Source organism: Lepisosteus oculatus, chromosome 1, assembly GCF_040954835.1.
Source record: "Lepisosteus oculatus isolate fLepOcu1 chromosome 1, fLepOcu1.hap2, whole genome shotgun sequence".
NCBI classification, from domain to species: domain Eukaryota; kingdom Metazoa; phylum Chordata; class Actinopteri; order Semionotiformes; family Lepisosteidae; genus Lepisosteus; species Lepisosteus oculatus.
Window position 1 is genome coordinate 73,743,575 of NC_090696.1, and position 17,338 is coordinate 73,760,912.

General features: G+C 35.0%; 2 protein-coding genes across 7 annotated transcripts in view; one reads left to right on the plus strand and one right to left on the minus strand.

The window, feature by feature from the left end:
• wdr17 (WD repeat domain 17) overlaps positions 1–9,438 on the plus strand; it is a 42,149-nt gene extending 32,711 nt beyond the window's left edge. For 3 of the 6 annotated variants that reach the window (XM_015345940.2, XM_015345941.2, XM_015345939.2), the window contains 8 exons: positions 375–395; positions 1,165–1,276; positions 1,833–1,974; positions 2,876–2,978; positions 3,064–3,165; positions 4,399–4,497; positions 4,975–5,158; positions 6,205–9,438. In XM_015345940.2, the coding sequence (XP_015201426.1) occupies positions 375–395; positions 1,165–1,276; positions 1,833–1,974; positions 2,876–2,978; positions 3,064–3,165; positions 4,399–4,497; positions 4,975–5,158; positions 6,205–6,324 (883 nt within the window). In that variant the 3' untranslated portion in view covers positions 6,325–9,438. Of the gene's footprint in view, positions 1–374; positions 396–1,164; positions 1,975–2,875; positions 2,979–3,063; positions 3,166–4,369; positions 4,498–4,974; positions 5,159–6,204 lie in introns of those variants that run through there. The other 3 variants (XM_006629961.3, XM_015345942.2, XM_069192858.1) reach the window with 3 other exon arrangements.
• Positions 9,439–12,261: 2,823 nt separating this feature from the next.
• On the minus strand, positions 12,262–16,743 carry spata4 (spermatogenesis associated 4). The gene is made up of 6 exons (XM_006630087.3): positions 16,416–16,743; positions 15,812–15,941; positions 14,717–14,835; positions 13,866–14,086; positions 12,885–13,010; positions 12,262–12,454 (listed from the first exon to the last, which is right to left on the minus strand). The coding sequence occupies exons 1-6, from the start codon at positions 16,514–16,516 to the stop codon at positions 12,330–12,332; spliced, it is 822 nt and encodes a 273-aa protein (XP_006630150.2). The 5' UTR covers positions 16,517–16,743; the 3' UTR covers positions 12,262–12,329.
• Positions 16,744–17,338: the final 595 nt, after the last annotated feature.

Genomic DNA, 17,338 nt, shown 5'->3' on the forward strand with positions numbered 1-17,338 from the left:
TATTTTCCCCAAACAATGAACTGTACAATATACTGCAGATCATCATGTTAGTAAGATAAAAAAATAAATGTCATTTTGTTGGATTTTTATACAATTTTTTCTTTTAAAATGCTTTCATTGTCAGTCATACAGTATATTAGCAATGTAAAGTGGTTAAATGCTGAATCATATACTCAGTGCATAAAAGGGAAACGGTTTGTTTTAAAAAAACAATAAACAATTTTACGAATTCTCATAAAATAACTTTTACTCTTAAATAACAGGGTGTTTCCAGTGTGGATCATTCTTTGCTGTCACTTTCATAACTTTTTTTTTCACTTTTCATTGTGTTGAAAATACATTTTTGGTGTTCATTATGTTCATTTTCTTTTTAGCTTTCCATCTGTTGGAAACAGGTATTTTATTAATGCGTGCTGGAAAAGAATAGATGACTAATGCATGTGGTGTATTTTTAATTGAGAAGTTCATGTTGTTGTCTGCATCTAACAAGAATGTAGTAATCCCATTCAAGCCATACCAGCCATTTATAACATCATACTGTTTCTAACATTTAAAAATACTTATGCGGAATTTAATTTCGAGACTGTATTTTATTTTATATACATTTCAGGAATTAACATCTTAACAGGAGAGTTTTCAAAACAATTTGCTTGACTGCAACACTTGTTTCCAAATACATTCATTTATTTTCTCGTTCGCACAGGTCTTTGTTTTATAATTGTTAGATTTGAGTACTGAGTACAGTATGAATTTAAAGTACCGTTGTGCTCCACATAAAATCCACAAGGGTTTCAGTCAGCTCTGCACTTACTGCACATTTGACACTTTAATCCTGTGCTGGGCAAGCTGCTGGGCAATCAGGACAACGAGAGAAGACAATGTTTTTTGTTTGTTGGATTTAGTACTGCATTAGTATACAGCTGCTCAGCTGTGTGATGATCATAGAGAAAGTATTGGTGCTAGTGCACAGCTCGTATGCTAAATTCACATGTAGATTGCAACTGACCCATCATGATTTAATCATCATCATTTAATGCCTTTATATATAATAAATGAACATTTATTATAAAGCACTTTTTTAGAGCATGGTAAGGCAACCTCAAAGAACTTAACTGTACTGTACTGTACTGAAACTAACTTCATGACATTTGCCTTTCTGTTCAGGGACTTAGCTGCCAGTTTACTACAAATGATTCCAGAAAATGAAATCTTATTAGTCAAGCTCTGTGCTTTCTACCCAGGAAGCTCTGCAGAAATTAATGATCTACATGAGAAAGTAAGTGATGTTAATTGTGTAGCTGTGAACCAAAAGTATTTGCTCAAACTTTGAAAAGCTCGGCCATGCACAGTAAGTGGAAATGAATCAATTGGCCTAAATTAGGGCTTTGTCAAACACTGATGTTTCTGAATAGTTTTGAACTCTATTTTAATTCTTGTTTTTAACAGCCTTTGAGTTGGCCCAGAATCTAATGTTTACATGATACCTAACCCCAACCATACATCCAGCCCTAACCTTAGTGGCAAGCTTAACCCTGCTTATTTCATGAATAAATGAGTGTTTTGTTCTTAAATTAGAAAAACTAAATTTGATGTGCAGTTCTTTTCTATGTCACATGTTCTGATGGATCAAATACTGTAGATCCACCTGTTAACACACAATTATCAATAACCTAAAAAGGAAGCAAAATACATATTGTACAGTAGGTATTGTTTGGTTTTAAATACTTTATCATTATTTTACCTGGGCTTAGGACATAGCTAGTGCTTATTACAAAAATGTAAAAAAAGAGGTTTTACATTATTTTTACCAATAACATTTTTTCACCTTTTAGTGTAATCTGCCAAGTTTAGAAGAAAGTGTGGAATTGGCAGAAACAGCATACAGTGATGGAGAAATCTTCCAGGCTGTCAAATACCATCTTCTGAGCCCACAGCCTGAAAAAGCCCTTCCAATTGGCATTCAGTTTGTTAAAGGTACTGTATGTACAGTATCTTTTTGAACATGTCTGAAAGAGGAATTATATAAGCGTGGCATAAATTCCAAACATTTCTTTTAAGAATGAAGATTGTGTGCTAAGACATTTAATAGACTGCATGTGACAGGCACATTGTGATACATTGTAGGGGTCATTGTATTAGCCAGATGTACATTTGCCAAGGAGTAACTTAAACTTCTTTTAAGTTACCTTCCTTGTTACATGTGTTTTCAAGCTATTTGTTTTTTCTGTTAACATGATTACTACAGTATAATATTAACACTACTAATCCCAGTGTTAGTCATGGCTTGTATTATTTGTTCAAAATAACAGTCACAAGATGCTTGTGATGGTCAAATCCTTGTAAACAGGTTGTCCTTGAACATGCTTTTCTGTTTGTGAAACTGAAGATAAAAATGCATTTTTATGGGGACAGATACAAAATAGGTCTCCGTGCTCAGAGCAAGCTACAGAAGAAACATGCTCCTCTGAAATCTAGATAGAGCAGGACGTTTGCCAAAGCAGAGGATTTGGTTTTCTGTCTAGAGACTGAGATTTAATCTCTGCAGGGGCAAGAAAAGCTGCTTTTCACACCTGTATATACTGTATATATATCTATCAGTCTGTCAGAAGCGGTTTGAGAAACTAGGTATTGGACATATAGTTCACATCACAGCTTTGAATTAAGTCAGGTCTATTCCTAGCTTGTTCAAATCAGCAAGAAAACCTCCAGTGGAACAGAAGATCAGTACAAAGGATTGACTGACTACTGTTTGCTTATTTCCAAGCAAATGTGGAGATACAGTGACAGCACAGAAAATATGATCTATCGCAAACCCATTGTCAGCTTACATACATTTACAAATGTTCTTTCTTTCCTTCATTCTCTCACTCAATAGATCAAATAAGCAGCTCTGACTGGACCCTGGACTCAGTTTACCCCATTCTTGACCTTCTTAGCTACATTCGTACTGACCGGCTTGTGCTCCACAAGTGTAGTGAGTAAGTAAGCAAAGGATCATTAAACATGTGTTAACCAGGTTGGGCTGTTTCCCGCTATATTGTTCTTTCTCCTTCTTCTTTTTAGGGACCGTAACGAGCTGCTAATACTGTGTGGTTACATTGGTGCTTTACTGGCAATCAGAAGACAGTATTACAGTATTGTTCCTGCACTTTATGAGTATACAAGGTGAGTATAAAGCACTTTAAAAGTACCCACATGTCATGTAAGAAAAAGCACTCCTGAATTAAGTGTATTATACAAGTAATAGTATTTTATAATCTTTAAATGTTTGGCTGCAGCCCATTCATAAAAACAGATGTAATTTCCATATTGACTCATTAAAACACTGTGGATGTTTTTTCATGTCATTCATAAAACCACCATCTGGATAATGTAAGTCTTGTCTGATGGCAGAGATGATGGTAAAGTGCACTGTGGAAATGACTTGTAGAGTTCATGACACAAACATGACACAAAACTACAGGAAGTTAAAATGATCTGTTTAAGAACATAATTCACATGATTAAAACAAATTGTGAGTAACACTCTAATTATCCTTGTTCGTTGTAGAGACAGAAATAACGGCTTTCTTCATTGTTTTTGGCATACACAGAAAGAAAGAAATGAGAAATTTTTAGCAGGATGTTACAGTAACTCAGTGGTACACACCGGACATGATAGTTTTATATACAGAAGAAAAAATGCTTCTAAGTGACCCTATGTGTTAAAGCTTAAAAGCAAAAGAAAATTTAAAAACAAGAGGAGAGTGTTCAGTCCACCTTGCCTGTTCGGTTGAGAATCAGAGCTACAGTAACTCCCTCAGTCAAACTGATTTTTACCTACTGTACAATACCCTCAGCAATGTAATTGCTCACAGATTTTACAATATTGTACATCACTGATGCAATTCACATGATTAAAATGCACTAGTAATTGCTGGTGTCCTAACAAAGCACCTGTGATCTGCGTGCTGCCATCAGTTCCCCATGCTAGCATTTATCAGCCATTTTTTTGGAAACAAAAAGAAAAGATGATCTAATAGTATTGTCTTCCTACCAGGTAATGCAACTAGCATGCTAGTAAATGCTGTTTATGAATTAGAAACAACAACAGGCTGGCCACAGCCTTTACCACCAGGGTATAACAGTAGTTTTTATGAATAACTTTGCATACCAGGAGAATGAGGACCATGCATGTATTCCTCCAAGATACCCCCAAGCAGAGCCAGTTGTCATTTGATATGTTGCAGTTTCCACAGTGGCTCACAGCAGACATAACCCTGGGTCAGACTGCCATCCTGGGCTCTAGCCTGATGAGGCACTGTGCTGTGAAATAGACTTTACCATTGTTATACTCTGCATTTCTTTTTGGCTTATTTTTTTCTGTTTAGACTGCAGTGGCCTTTGTTCCTTTTTTCAGCCAGCTGATGAAAAGGCGTGAAGTGTCTGTCCCTCTGAAAATCGAGCAGCTCTCAGTGGAGCTGGATGCTTGGAGGGCATGCACACAGTCTTTAAACAAGTAAGCCAACCCTTAAATCAATATTTTCTTCCAGACACACCTCTCAAATTCTGTTCACTAATCCAGTCTCTTTTTTCCATCAAGAAAATGAGCTTTCATCTTCAACTCAACCTGAAAACCAAGAATAGTCTCCACATGACTTGAGGATAATAAAAGCATCTTAATTCAAGACACAAGACCTCCACTATAATACCTCAATGTGCCATACAGCGATTAAAAATTAAGGGCAACAGAAAAAAACTACAGATACTTTATTGAATAAGTAAAATATACCTTTTGGTTACCAATTATGATTGTTATCCATCTATAATCAGAAAGCTGCTTGTTCCTGACAGGGGTCCCAGCAGTTCAGAGCCCAACATCAGTTGCATGTACAGTAAACTGAAACTGAATGCATCGCGTAGAACAACACAAATTTGTTTTCAGGGCAGGCATGCCTTTTTTATGCATTCAGGCTTTTTTCCTTTGCTTCATTAGGTCTCTAGAGGACGTACCCTATACACCTCCATCTGATGCCCAAAGAGAAGTGTATGACATTTTGCTCAACAGGATTAAAGAAGAACCCCTCAGTGGATTGGTGGGACCTGACTATGTCACTGGGTCTAATCTTCCCAGCCACTCTGATGTCCAGATCTCTTGTCTGACAGGACTCAGGATACAGGTTTGTCAAATAATTGGAATATACATATTTTATTATTGTATTGTTTTTCAGCTTTTTGCATCTCAGATTCCAGGTACAGTACAAAGGTAACGTTCCATTCTTGTGTCTGCTGATATCCCAGTATCACTCTGTTGTTTGGATCTACTAAAAAGAGGAACATGAGCGAATATGATTTCCATATGCTTATTTGTCAGGCTAATCATTGAATTCAACCATAACTACACAGCTCAGTTCTCAGTCAGCTCGTGTCTCTCGATTTTTCTCTGAGAAACTTGACATTTAAAACTGGAGTGTGAAGTTACTGATCTAAATTTGTGAACTTCTCTGAATCCACATTTAATTAGGTTGGGTGATAAGTGCTTTATTAACTTGTGCGACACTGTCTTTATGAAAAATAAATATTATCCTGATAAATCTTGTTATGTTTTCACTATAAAATAACATTCAGTTTTATTGTGTCCTTACAATATAAATTGTTTTAATGGCATTAACTACTGTACCTTTTGTGCAAGATCAGGAGACCTTCATACATAAAACACCAAGAAGTGGCTTGAATTTTACAGTACAGGAAACTTTCTGACCTTCATTTAAAACTAAAAAAACTTTTGTTCATTATACACACAAGACTTGTTAATCAAATGTAACTCTTCTTAAAAATACTAAATACCAGCTTCAGGTTCTCGGAATCCTTGTCTGAAATACTACTCAGTGACACATACAGTATACAGTACACAAAACTTATTGAGTAAATCCCATGTGAAAATGCATACTAAACAATTATTCAAGTATACAATACGTGATTATACACGAGATACCTACAGAATATTCCAATTCTTTGAGTCTTTCTTTAGCTTCAGGCAGCTGCTATTGCAGTCTTTTCCTAAAGCCATTTCTCACACTCTGTTACTGTAAAGATAAGACTGCAATATTCAGTCAAAATGTTTATTATTTCTGTAGTGTTAATAACACCTCTGTAAAAAAAAGTTAGAAACAGAGCTGTGCAACATTTAATTGAAATCTTAACTGTTTTGTTTTCTTTTGTTCAGGGGCCTGTCTTTTTTCTTGAAGATGGGAAATCTGCAATTTCACTGAATGATGCATTGATGTGGGCAAAAGTCAATCCCTTTTCACCTCTAGGGACAGGAATTCGCCTCAATCCCTTTTAAAGAAAGAGTATAAACACACATTTAGTTATTTATTTTTGTTGCATTTTTAGAGGCTAATGGCATCTTAGCGCCCAATGGTTACTTAAAGGAAAAATGGGTGATGAATAATTAAAGCACAGCAGGGAAAGAAAGAACTGCAGTGCTAGAAATCCTGCTGAAATTACGAACTTAAAAAAAAACCCATTCCAAACACAAGCAGCAAAATATAGACTCAATTGCTGGAGGGACTGTAATGTAATGACAATATACTTTGTATGTAATGTTTTACTTTTATTTCATTTTCAATCACATAGTGCAAGTAAAACCCGTCATACAGTTACAAGCATTCGTTTACTGGACTTCAGCAGTAATCGTCTGCCTTGCTGTTAAATGCAGGATAAAATGTCTTGATCTCTTCCATTTCCAGTGAAAGAATTCCATTTTTTTAAGCTGATTGAGTTTTGACTGTGAACAATAACAATACAAAAAAAATCTAAGTCCTTATGGGTTTATTAAGTTATCAGTTTCCTCCTTTATTTGACCATCATTTGAATTTCAGAGAGAAATTCAAAACTAATTGCGCAGATAGACATCAGAAATAAAATTCTTTAAATTGCCCCCTGGTAACATAATGTCCCCTAGTAACCAGATTTCAAATATAACTGGATGTGTTAAAATCTTTGTAATCCTAACACAATTAGATAGATTGTAATAGCCATTAATAGAACTTAGGAGTGAGCATTAAAATTTGTTCACCTGAGTAATTTCAACAGCAGAAAAAAAAACAATATTTAATTATTAATACAGTGGATTCACTTCAGTTGCCTGTATTATAAAATAGCATAACTATGTACTGAAATAATTTGTCATTTACATTACAACAGTTACAAAGTTGATGAGGCCATTTGCTTTTACAATCTGGTTTTCAAAGTTCTGTATGAAACTGTAATGAGGTAAAATAATCCTGGTTATTACTGGACTATATATATATTTAAAAAACAAATAATTGTACAGATAAATCTTACTCTGAATTACAGAAAAGGTTGACAGATGATGAAACACAGTAGTGCCTAGTTGTGTGGTTTGAAATGAAATACATCAGTCAAAACATTAACTGAAAATATACTGTATTATTGGGAACATTTTCATTGAACAGGCTTGGTGTGAATCCTTAAATCTTTATTTTTACAAAATAATATAAATAATATATTTTAAAAATCTGGCACATTTTAGTCGTATAATATAAGCATATAAGATACTTTTCTTATTAACTGTGAAAACTGATCACTAGATATCTAAATCAAAAGGGCAAAATTCTAAAAGCTGTTAAGCATCTGTTACTATATACTGTATACATGAGTATTATGTACATATCATATAGAAGTATAGATATTAATAGGAAGACTTTTTATTATGTTTATAAACCACTTTTCATCCCAAAGAATCCCAACGCACTTTACATACAGTATAGGAGGAGAATCCTGCAATCTACCAGTGAAATGCAGCACTCATTTATAGGAGGTAGAATCTTTACTATATATGCATTGCATTTTAGTAGACCACATTTTTCTGTCCCAGAGCTAAATTTAGACAGGAAAATGGAGTTTATTTGGAGTATATTTACCTTTTTGAATAGAGTCTCGGAATTTTTAGCGGTTAGGCAGTCCTAACCATGAAGTCAGGAGTTGAACATCTTACGTGACAGACAGCACTTCCAACAGCAGAGCGTGAAGCCGCGGAAAACCAGGGTCTGAGACAGACAGGTTTCGCAGACGTCTGCTCTTTATTGTGCATGTCTTATAACTGACAGAGAATGGCAAAAAGCCGACAAGGCACCTACAGTAAGTGCCATAACGCAGTACCTCCTAACATAGGTGGAACAGCGTCATAAACCCAAACGGACGCTGTGTGTCGACATAACACAGAGACCCCCCAGTCACCTTTAAGGGGCAGTGGTTTGGAAATTATTGTGCCGAGAGAAGAGAGCCACCTTCTGGTCCACAAACACCAGCAATCCGTTTTCCTTCGAGGTTTCCAGTCTCAGCAGTGAAAATAACATTTTCAGAAAATGTAATATGAAAAATTCCATCAGCTTCAGCAAGTGACAAATGACGATGTTTTACATTCCTTACAAGTTAAAAAAAAGTCCTTAATTCTTTATTTAAAAAATGAACATACACCACAAACTCTGTACTGTACTGTATATACAGTACAAAAACATCTTTCTTTTCACATTGCCTAGAACAAAAGGCTTACATAGGTTTTAGTTAACTTGTGTGGATCTGTGTTTTTAGTTATTTTGCAGTAATAAGACTAAGGTTAAAAAGGTTTGGAATCAACTGTGAAAGTTGTGCCTTAATAAAGTTGAAAACATCATTGAGAAACATCTTCAGTTTTACTGCTGTAAAATAGATTATCAAAGGAGCAGAACATTACAAATATGTATTATAGATAGGAATGGAAATTGATCATATTTTTTACATTTTTAAAAAAATATTCAGTCACTGATTTTAAGGTTTAGAGACAAAATTTAAATGCTGTTCTGGCTATTCTGAAAAATGTGCAACACCTTTTTCATCATGTAATATTCTGGAGAAAAAAACAGCTGCCAATAAAAATTATTGCATAACTTAATTAACTTCATCTCAAAGTTGTCTTTGTAGCTTCGTTTACAGTATGACATTCACATGTGTGCTGTCTCAGCATGGAACACTGTTGTAGCCCAAAACTTTATACTGTATAAGCCATTACTTCCAACTGAATGTACAAATGCTGTGCTTTACTTGGTCAGTCAAAACAATATATTGTTAATAAAAACTGATTGAAGGAAACAAATCTTAAATGGAAATTTTTGAAAAATTTGGGTTTAAAAACCATAATAAGTAATCTAATCATGGTACATTTTATAATACAATATTACAACATGGCCCAAATCTTTTCTGGTGTCCGTATCCAACATTAACTAAATCTACTGTACTTGGCTGTTTGCCATATGAAAAGTAAGGATGTGATAGTTTCTACCTTTCAATGTACTGTAACAGTTTGAATTAGACTTAGAGATTTAATTAGAATGTCTCAGATGCTAAAGAAGCATCCTAACACAGGCATTAAGCAATAAATTTAATGTTTGGATTACCTTGGCTAGTATATTTCTTATTATTGTGTCTTGCAATTTTTGGCTATATTTCTTTTTTTAATGATGATATACTGCCGTTTATGTACTACTGTACTTAGGGTATTATTGTCAAACTATAACCAATACCAGTAGTTATTTGTATAGTATTATAATAACCCCAATGGGAATGTTTTTATTGTAAATTTTAAACACAATTTTGGATAATGTAATCTAAAGTAAAATTTCACCTGATCAATATAAAATACTTCTTTCTCTGGTTAAAGTTTATCCTTGATATCATGAAAATACTTAAATTAATGGTATGATATAAAACATAGACATTTCATTTCTGGAGACAACAGTTGGATTTTCATGGTGCTTTGCACAATGATTTAATATGGAAAAGAGATAATAGAAAAAAAAATTATCAATGTAACTCTGGCCTCACGTCTCTTTTTATGTACTGTGTTAAACGCGTTAACTAATTAGTGATCCATATGAAAAAAAACTACTCCATTGGAAAGTGGTCATTGTAACATGTTCCTTCTGTGTACAATATACTGCAGAATGCATTATCAGTTAATTGCAAAATACTTTACCTCAAATTACATAAGACAACATTTCTCCAAATCTTTCCTCAGTGGCTTCTAAATTACTGCCACTTTTTCTCTTGACCCTGCTGTGCATAAAAAAAAAATCTGAGCTTGTTTCCGTGTTATTAAATCCTGAATTCAAATAGAATAGCGACTTGTGCGACTTAATGTAAATCGCAAAATGAAGCAGGCACGCATCCTTCACTCTCACAGAACTACTTTTTTGTGATTTCTAAACCTAAACTTTTTTGCAGTTTTGCTATATTTTAGATTGAGAATGCTCAGCGATCCAGACATGAGAGGTCCAAGGCTAAACCGAACTGTGATTTTGTTGTCTGCTGTTGCCTGTGCAGCTTTGGGAGATGGGTCTGGATGGGTTGGTGACGCTTGCAGCAGGAGTCTTAATGCATGCCTGCCGTGGAGTTGGCATAGATCCTTATATCAGTTATTACCTGCTACCTTGATCAGTTATCAGATGTACTATATTCCAGTGAAACTATCACTAATGGCATTCATTTCAATTCAAACAGTAGGAAGCAAATAAAACCCCTTTTTTTAACAAGCATTTAAAAATAAAACCACAAAATAAAATTTAATCTGAGTTTTTAAAAGGTGTTGGAAATCCTGTTTGTATTAAGGCTCTTCCAGGCAGAAACTAGAAATTTACATTTATGTCATTTCCTATTTGTCGTCTATACAATGCAAATTTTTAAAATCCTATCGTAATTAACACATTAGAGCCAGCTCCATAATTATATTAATTTAAAAAATCATTTTAAATTCTTATCGAGTTTTGAAAATATGTAATATATTGAAAAGTTGTGAACCGTAGTTAAAAATGTACTGTACTGTACATATACTGTAACCTTTACTGGTAAACGTTTATGCAGCACAAATTAGAGAAGCCTATAAGTGTGATGAGGAAATGTACTGTAACTTGTGTTAGAAATGCAACATGAGAAGAAATCCAATAGCTCATTAAGTAATACAAAATAGTATGAGCAACTTAGTATAAAACATTATTGTTTCATACATTCTCCTCTTCAAAACCCTCAGCAGCTTTCTACAAAAGTATGTTAGTATACAGAAAAAGGAATATTACATTTATAGAATAGTTATAATGTGACTGAATCAGATCTTTTCATCCAAAAACTGTTATACAGAAAATTACATTACACTTCTTACCACATCCATATGGCAATGTTACCATTGAAGTTACACTGGCCAACAATGTGTCGTGCTGTTGCAATGTACTGTATAAAGACACATGACTTGATTCAGGCTGAACACTGAACAGTCGACAAACATATGAGAATGTCAATATGGCAGACAGACACTGGTAATGTGCTTTTTATCTCATGTATTTTCACCACTTTTTGGGGCTTCACTTTTCATATCTGAATACATTAAACACTTATGATGTGCAGTACTGGAAGAAAAAGAACAAAAGTTATTTCAGCTACAGATACTGTATTTGTTTCATTATGAATTCATATTTATTAGGTACTTTAATAGTTTGTATTTTTGAAGTTTAGAAAAATTAGTTATATTTTAAAAATGTTTTGTAAAAGATTCTCAAAAGCTAAGACATGAGACATTTTGTAACTCAGATGAGCGCCAGAAAAAATAATTTATTATAGATTTAAGTGGTATTTTATCTGTAATTATACCATACGTTGCTTTTTTATTTAATGTCTTTCTTTTGCTTGTTTTTCACATGAATAAAAGCAATATAAACTTAATCTTTCCACACCACAGTATTTTATAGCTTTATTAATACTGTACTGTTGTGTGCAGTGACAGTAAAACAGTGTATTAGGAACGCTTAAGCTACCTTTTGAAATTGTTTAACAAAATAGTACTGATGCTTAGTTTTCATTTTTCTTTTTATATTGTGTTGTACAGATAAATTATTTCATTGAAAAAATGTAATTACCATACATGACATTAAAACTTAAACTATGAAAAAATATATTGAAGTGCTTTTTGTTTTTTGTTCCTTTCATACAGTATGTGTATTATATGTTATAGACTCAGAAAAATAAATCCTTGAAAAATAACTGACTTCTTTAATATGCTGAGCTACAGTAGCTAATAAAAACTACATTTTAGTTAAGGAGAAATGTTCTACTATTTTGTAAATAATAAGTTATGAATATAACTTCTTCTATAACTATAATCATTTTTCTAAAGTATATTTCAAAGTGTAATAATCAAATCTACCATGAAATGTTTAATGGAAAATTAATGTCCAAAGCATAATGCAGTATTTTATTTGACTGAGAAGTATTATTGTCCAGATGTTGTTCATGAATCCTTCAGTACCCCGTAATTTGAGATGGTGAGCCAACACTGGAGAGCAAAGATTTCTTATCAGTCTGCTTCACATCAATCTCCTTGAACTGAACATTTGCTTTACTTCTGATTGCAGAAAGGCATGACTCTAAATGGAAAAGAAGTAGCACATTATTTGCAAGAAAAACAACTGTAAAATCTAGAAATTAAAACCAAAATCCTCACCACAAAATCTATTTAATGACAGAGCAGTAAAACAACTTTCACGCAACCAACTATGGTTTACATTATTTACTTAGCATACATAAAGTGCATGTTTAAGGATCTGCCTCCAGCACAGAACTGGATACAAGTTCTTCTAGTGTTTTGAGAAGTCATATTTTTATGTAACTTTTGAAAAATGTGTACTGTATGGTGCAAAATATGTTGACTAACACATTTACAGCGAATTCTTATTCCAGTATAATAATAATAATAGAAAATAAGGACAGGTTAGAAATATGTTGAGAGACAGACACTTGCATTTTTCACTCAGCAACAGATGTTGAGAAAGAGGAAACGAAACTGCCCAAACTTACTTGGAGCCTCTGTCTCGGTTTTGCTATTTCGGGGCTGGGTTTCCTCATTCACATCTTGCCACTGCGGCAATGATGGTGGTAGCCGAACAGCCAGATCCCCCAGTGTTGGTTTCACATTAAAGCGCTCTTTCAGGAAGACAAGAAAAAGATAAAGGTATTTTGCTACAGTACTTCTTTTTCTACTATGTTCGTCTTTACCGGAAAAGACTATGAAGTACCTGCTTCAAGTTCTAAAATTATAAAAGGCATTGACAAAGTGAAATAAATGGACTCCTCAGAGTGGAACTTGCAACACAACTAGAGGACACAAATGAAAAACCACATAACCAGTGCATTTAAAACTACGAACAGCAGACTACTACGAACGTCTTTACACCAAGAGGTTGGAAGCATGGAACAAGTTACCCAGCTATGCTATTGAAACTATTTACCTGGTTTCTGTCAAGTAGCAACTGAATTGAATGAGACCCTCAGATCTATCTTTAACATCTATTACTCTGGATTTGTACCACAAAGAAATGAAAAACACAAAAATGCCATATTGAAAATAATTAAATGTGGAAAATAATGTATCCATACTTAGAATTATGTCCATCCATCTATTTTCTAACTGCTTCCTCCAATTCATGGTAGTGGGGAATCCTATCCCAACAAGCAATGGGCGCATTGCGAGATACACACTGGGCGGGACGCCCAACCATCACAAGACTTAATAAAAACATAATGTGTATAATATTGAATTAGTAGTACACTACTAAATGCCTGATTGTAAATTAAACATAACAGCTTTGACTTAGCTGTCCCATTTGCCTTTGGAATGCACTGTATATATAACACTGGGGAGGTTTGTTTAACCCATTTATAACAACATTCAAGTAATAAATTTAAACTGTTCTGTACAGTAGCTTTCTGAAAATAACGTTCAACCCCTGCTATACTAACTGCCACTGAAAATCACTTGGTAATGTTTTTAAAACATACTTGGATTTTCTGTTCTTTCCGCCTGCCTCTGCTGCAGATGCAGCTGGATGATAGCCTGAACTTTCTGCCTGTTAGTGTCCACGTTCGGCTCTGCTATCACCTCGCTGAGCCTGAGGTTGTTCTTGATAGCCTTAGAAGCAGTGGATCTAGCTACCATGGGCAACTTCTCCTGGTAACTGCGATCGGTAAAATCGGCCAGCTCCTCCTGGATACATCTGATTCTAAAAGAAAAAAGAGGCCGTGGTTAAAATAAAAATAATACAGAGCCCCATCTTCTCGTTTGTAATGAAGTTGTTACAACTTTTGTTTCAAGTTTCAGTACGGTATGTGTTTATAACCTGATAATTCACTGAACATACAGTATTTATACAAAAATCATTCAATCTTACAATAGATAAATTGGACAGCCTAATCAATGAAGAACAAGATCTAAATATCTGAAGTCTGCATAAATCAAAATAATTTAATACTGAAACATACTGAATAGTGAATATTTAATATTTTGATTAGGACATTATTTTATAGCAATCTGACACTAACACACACTGTATTTAAATTTCTGAGTAGTACAATACGTTTAAATTAATGTACCTATCAGAATCCTTAAATATTTTAACATTGTGATGACAGGGATTGAGAGAGGAAGCACAGTACTTTGTATGGCAATAAATGGGCTCTTTTGTAAATATTTTAAAACTTTACAAAGGCCACTAACGAGTGAAGGCAATTTTACCCATCTGACTTGTGAATACCCAGAAAAGTCTTTAAAATGACTTCAACTACATACACTTCCACTGAATTAGGAAACCTTGAGTGACTTTTGTGAAAATGTGTGAACTGCTGATACCCACTGTCTGTTTGTCAGGATAGTGTAAATTTCTTGAATCAAGATTTCAGCTGCTCCAGGTTTACAATGTATTGTCCCATCAATGAGCTCTTTGGGAAGGCTGATGTTTCGCTTTAAAAGAAACTGAAGACCAAAAACAAAAACAAAACACCAAAACAAAAATATTATTAATGTGTTCATCAGGTTTTCGTGAGTGATTTTCATATTATGAAATACCATTGTGTAGGAACCAGCCACACTCAATTCCTCCCATGTGTCACCATTTCAGTAATGAAACTCTCATTAAAAGTGAATCTAGGAAAATGTAAATATTAAAAGACACTTTTGTTGAGTAAAAATAGAAAACTATATCAATACCTGGAATATATAGATGTTAAAACAAAAATACAAGTTGGGGGTGATGGGGCTGTCTGTGTTGTTCCTCAGTCCTGGGTTCAGTTCCAGAGAGGTGTGCCTTGTGTGGAATGTACACATACTGTCGTTACAGTAATTGGCATCTCTAAAATGAACATGGGTGTACCACCCTCGCACGACCAAGAGCCCCACCCAGAGTGTAGTCCAGTCTTGAGTGTCAGGACATGCCACAGGACTATGCATTAACACTGCAAGGATTGTGTAAAACCCCCAGCAAGGTCGTCCACTCTAATTCTAAATGTTATTGATTTAAACACATGATGATTCCTTGATCACCACTTTTGTCCCCCTTTTGTTTGACAACCACGTTGACAATATTGGATTCAAATATTGGACTTAATGTTGCAGACTTGCTCTGCTTTTGTGTATCGAAAAATATACTCCATAGAAATCATGCTGCACAATGACATGAATGTCACATACTGTGTGTAGCTTTTTACCGTCACACGATCTGCACACTGTTACTCTGTGATCTATTTCTATGATTAAAATACAAATATTTCAGTTTGAGTGGGCATGATAATAGTCAGGTGATAAATGAGGGGAAGGAAATTGCTCAAAAGGATCAGGCAGAATATCCCTTGGTTATGTCAACAGAATTATTTATTTACGCATGGAGTGTTGTCGTATTGGAGTGAGTGGGGTTTTCCTTTTAGATATTTTAATTTCCAGAGCACTTCCTCACCCTCTCTATCTGGGACCAGTTCCCCAGCTTGGTTGGCAGCGAAGTCCCGTTGTCGTAGCAGTGCATAGTGAAGTCCCCCGGGTAGTACCAGGAGAACATTTCAGCCACCAGGAAACCATTGGAAAAGTCTCTGCAGGAAGACGCGCAGCGTAGAATTAGAAACCCGAGCGTACACACCTTCTGTACGAACTGTGACACATACAGCATGTCCGTTTCGAGATCAGTCGTTAAATAATCATATTTAAATGAAGAGCCGGAATTATCATGGAGCCAATTCCCCCAGTTCTATGAATGTTATAATGTGGCTCCACCTAGCGGTCCATCCACGATTCTGCATTTTAATGTACATTATGTTCTATCAATACAGGCATGCACCTTATTTTCCTCGATATACAGTATGGTATACAGCATAGCGCAATATATTCGTTTAGGTGGTCCTGAGGTGAGGAACGCAAATTGAGTACTGTATTTTGAGAACTCTAAATACTACAGTATTTTCAAAACGCTTAGGTTCTTCCGCGGCCCATGCTCAGAGTGGTTACAGATTCAGACACAAGATACACAAATATACAGAAGTGGGGGGGAACAAACAAATAAGACTTACCGTCGAACATTCCTGTGGGAGAAAGACAGATCGAGACTTTGCAACCATTTCAACACGTCTCTCGGCAATCCTGCCTTTTTCGGCGGCTGTACGTAAGCCATAACAAACCCAAAGGAAGCAGGTTATGTGTATCGGAATGCACTTGCAGTTAATGAAAACAGAAAGGGAAACAAAAACGAAAGCTGGATTCAGGTCAGTAATATATGTATTTTTTTTTAAATTTCGATGCTTAGAAAATAGTTTCAGTAAGCCTACTGAGTTTGCACAGCACACACGGGTCATGCATTCAACGCGTGCCTGCGTTCCATTGTTTATGTATCCATGACAACACCTTCATTTTGCAGGACTGCCCTTGTTTCGGTATTCTGATTGTGACGTGAACATGACGATCTGGTCAGAAAGGCGTAGTACATGAACTAAAACGCTGTTCAATTGGCATCACCTAACTTCTACTGTAGATGTGGTTGTTTGTTTTTTTACTGTACTGTACGTTTTCTAATATGGGCAAATAGATCCCTCTGAATTGATTAAGATCCCAGTAAACAGTGTGAAAAAGTGACCTGTAGCTGTCACGCTCTAGAGTAGTACTGTAATAAACCATACTGTTATACGACGGCACAAGTGCATTATGTAAAAAATGTATATTATCTTCCTCAATTTTACTTTAAACGTTTTGGCTTCATTATGCACCCAAGCTTGGCTTTCTGTGCTGCTTCTCCAGTTTTTCTGAATTTTCTAGTTGTTCACAAAGGCTACAGCGTGCCCCATCTGATAGCTGAAATATACTGTACCTTCCTGTTATCTGCATCTAGTGTACTTCATCTGTTTGCTCTGGTATTTCAGTGCACAGGTACAGTACCTTCCTTTTCGATATGCAGCTGAGATTTTACTGAATGTCTTTCGCCGTCAAACAATGTTTGCTA

Coding starts and splice junctions, on each gene's coding strand:
- spata4 (XM_006630087.3), bottom strand. CDS start 16,516: ATGGCTTACGTACAGCCGCCGAAAAAGGCAGGATTGCCGAGAGACGTG. Junction 15,942..16,415: donor TCCCACAGGAATGTTCGACG/GTAAGTCTTATT, acceptor GTCTTCCTGCAG/AGACTTTTCCAATGGTTTCC. Junction 14,836..15,811: donor ACTGGTCCCAGATAGAGAGG/GTGAGGAAGTGC, acceptor TTTGGTCTTCAG/TTTCTTTTAAAGCGAAACAT.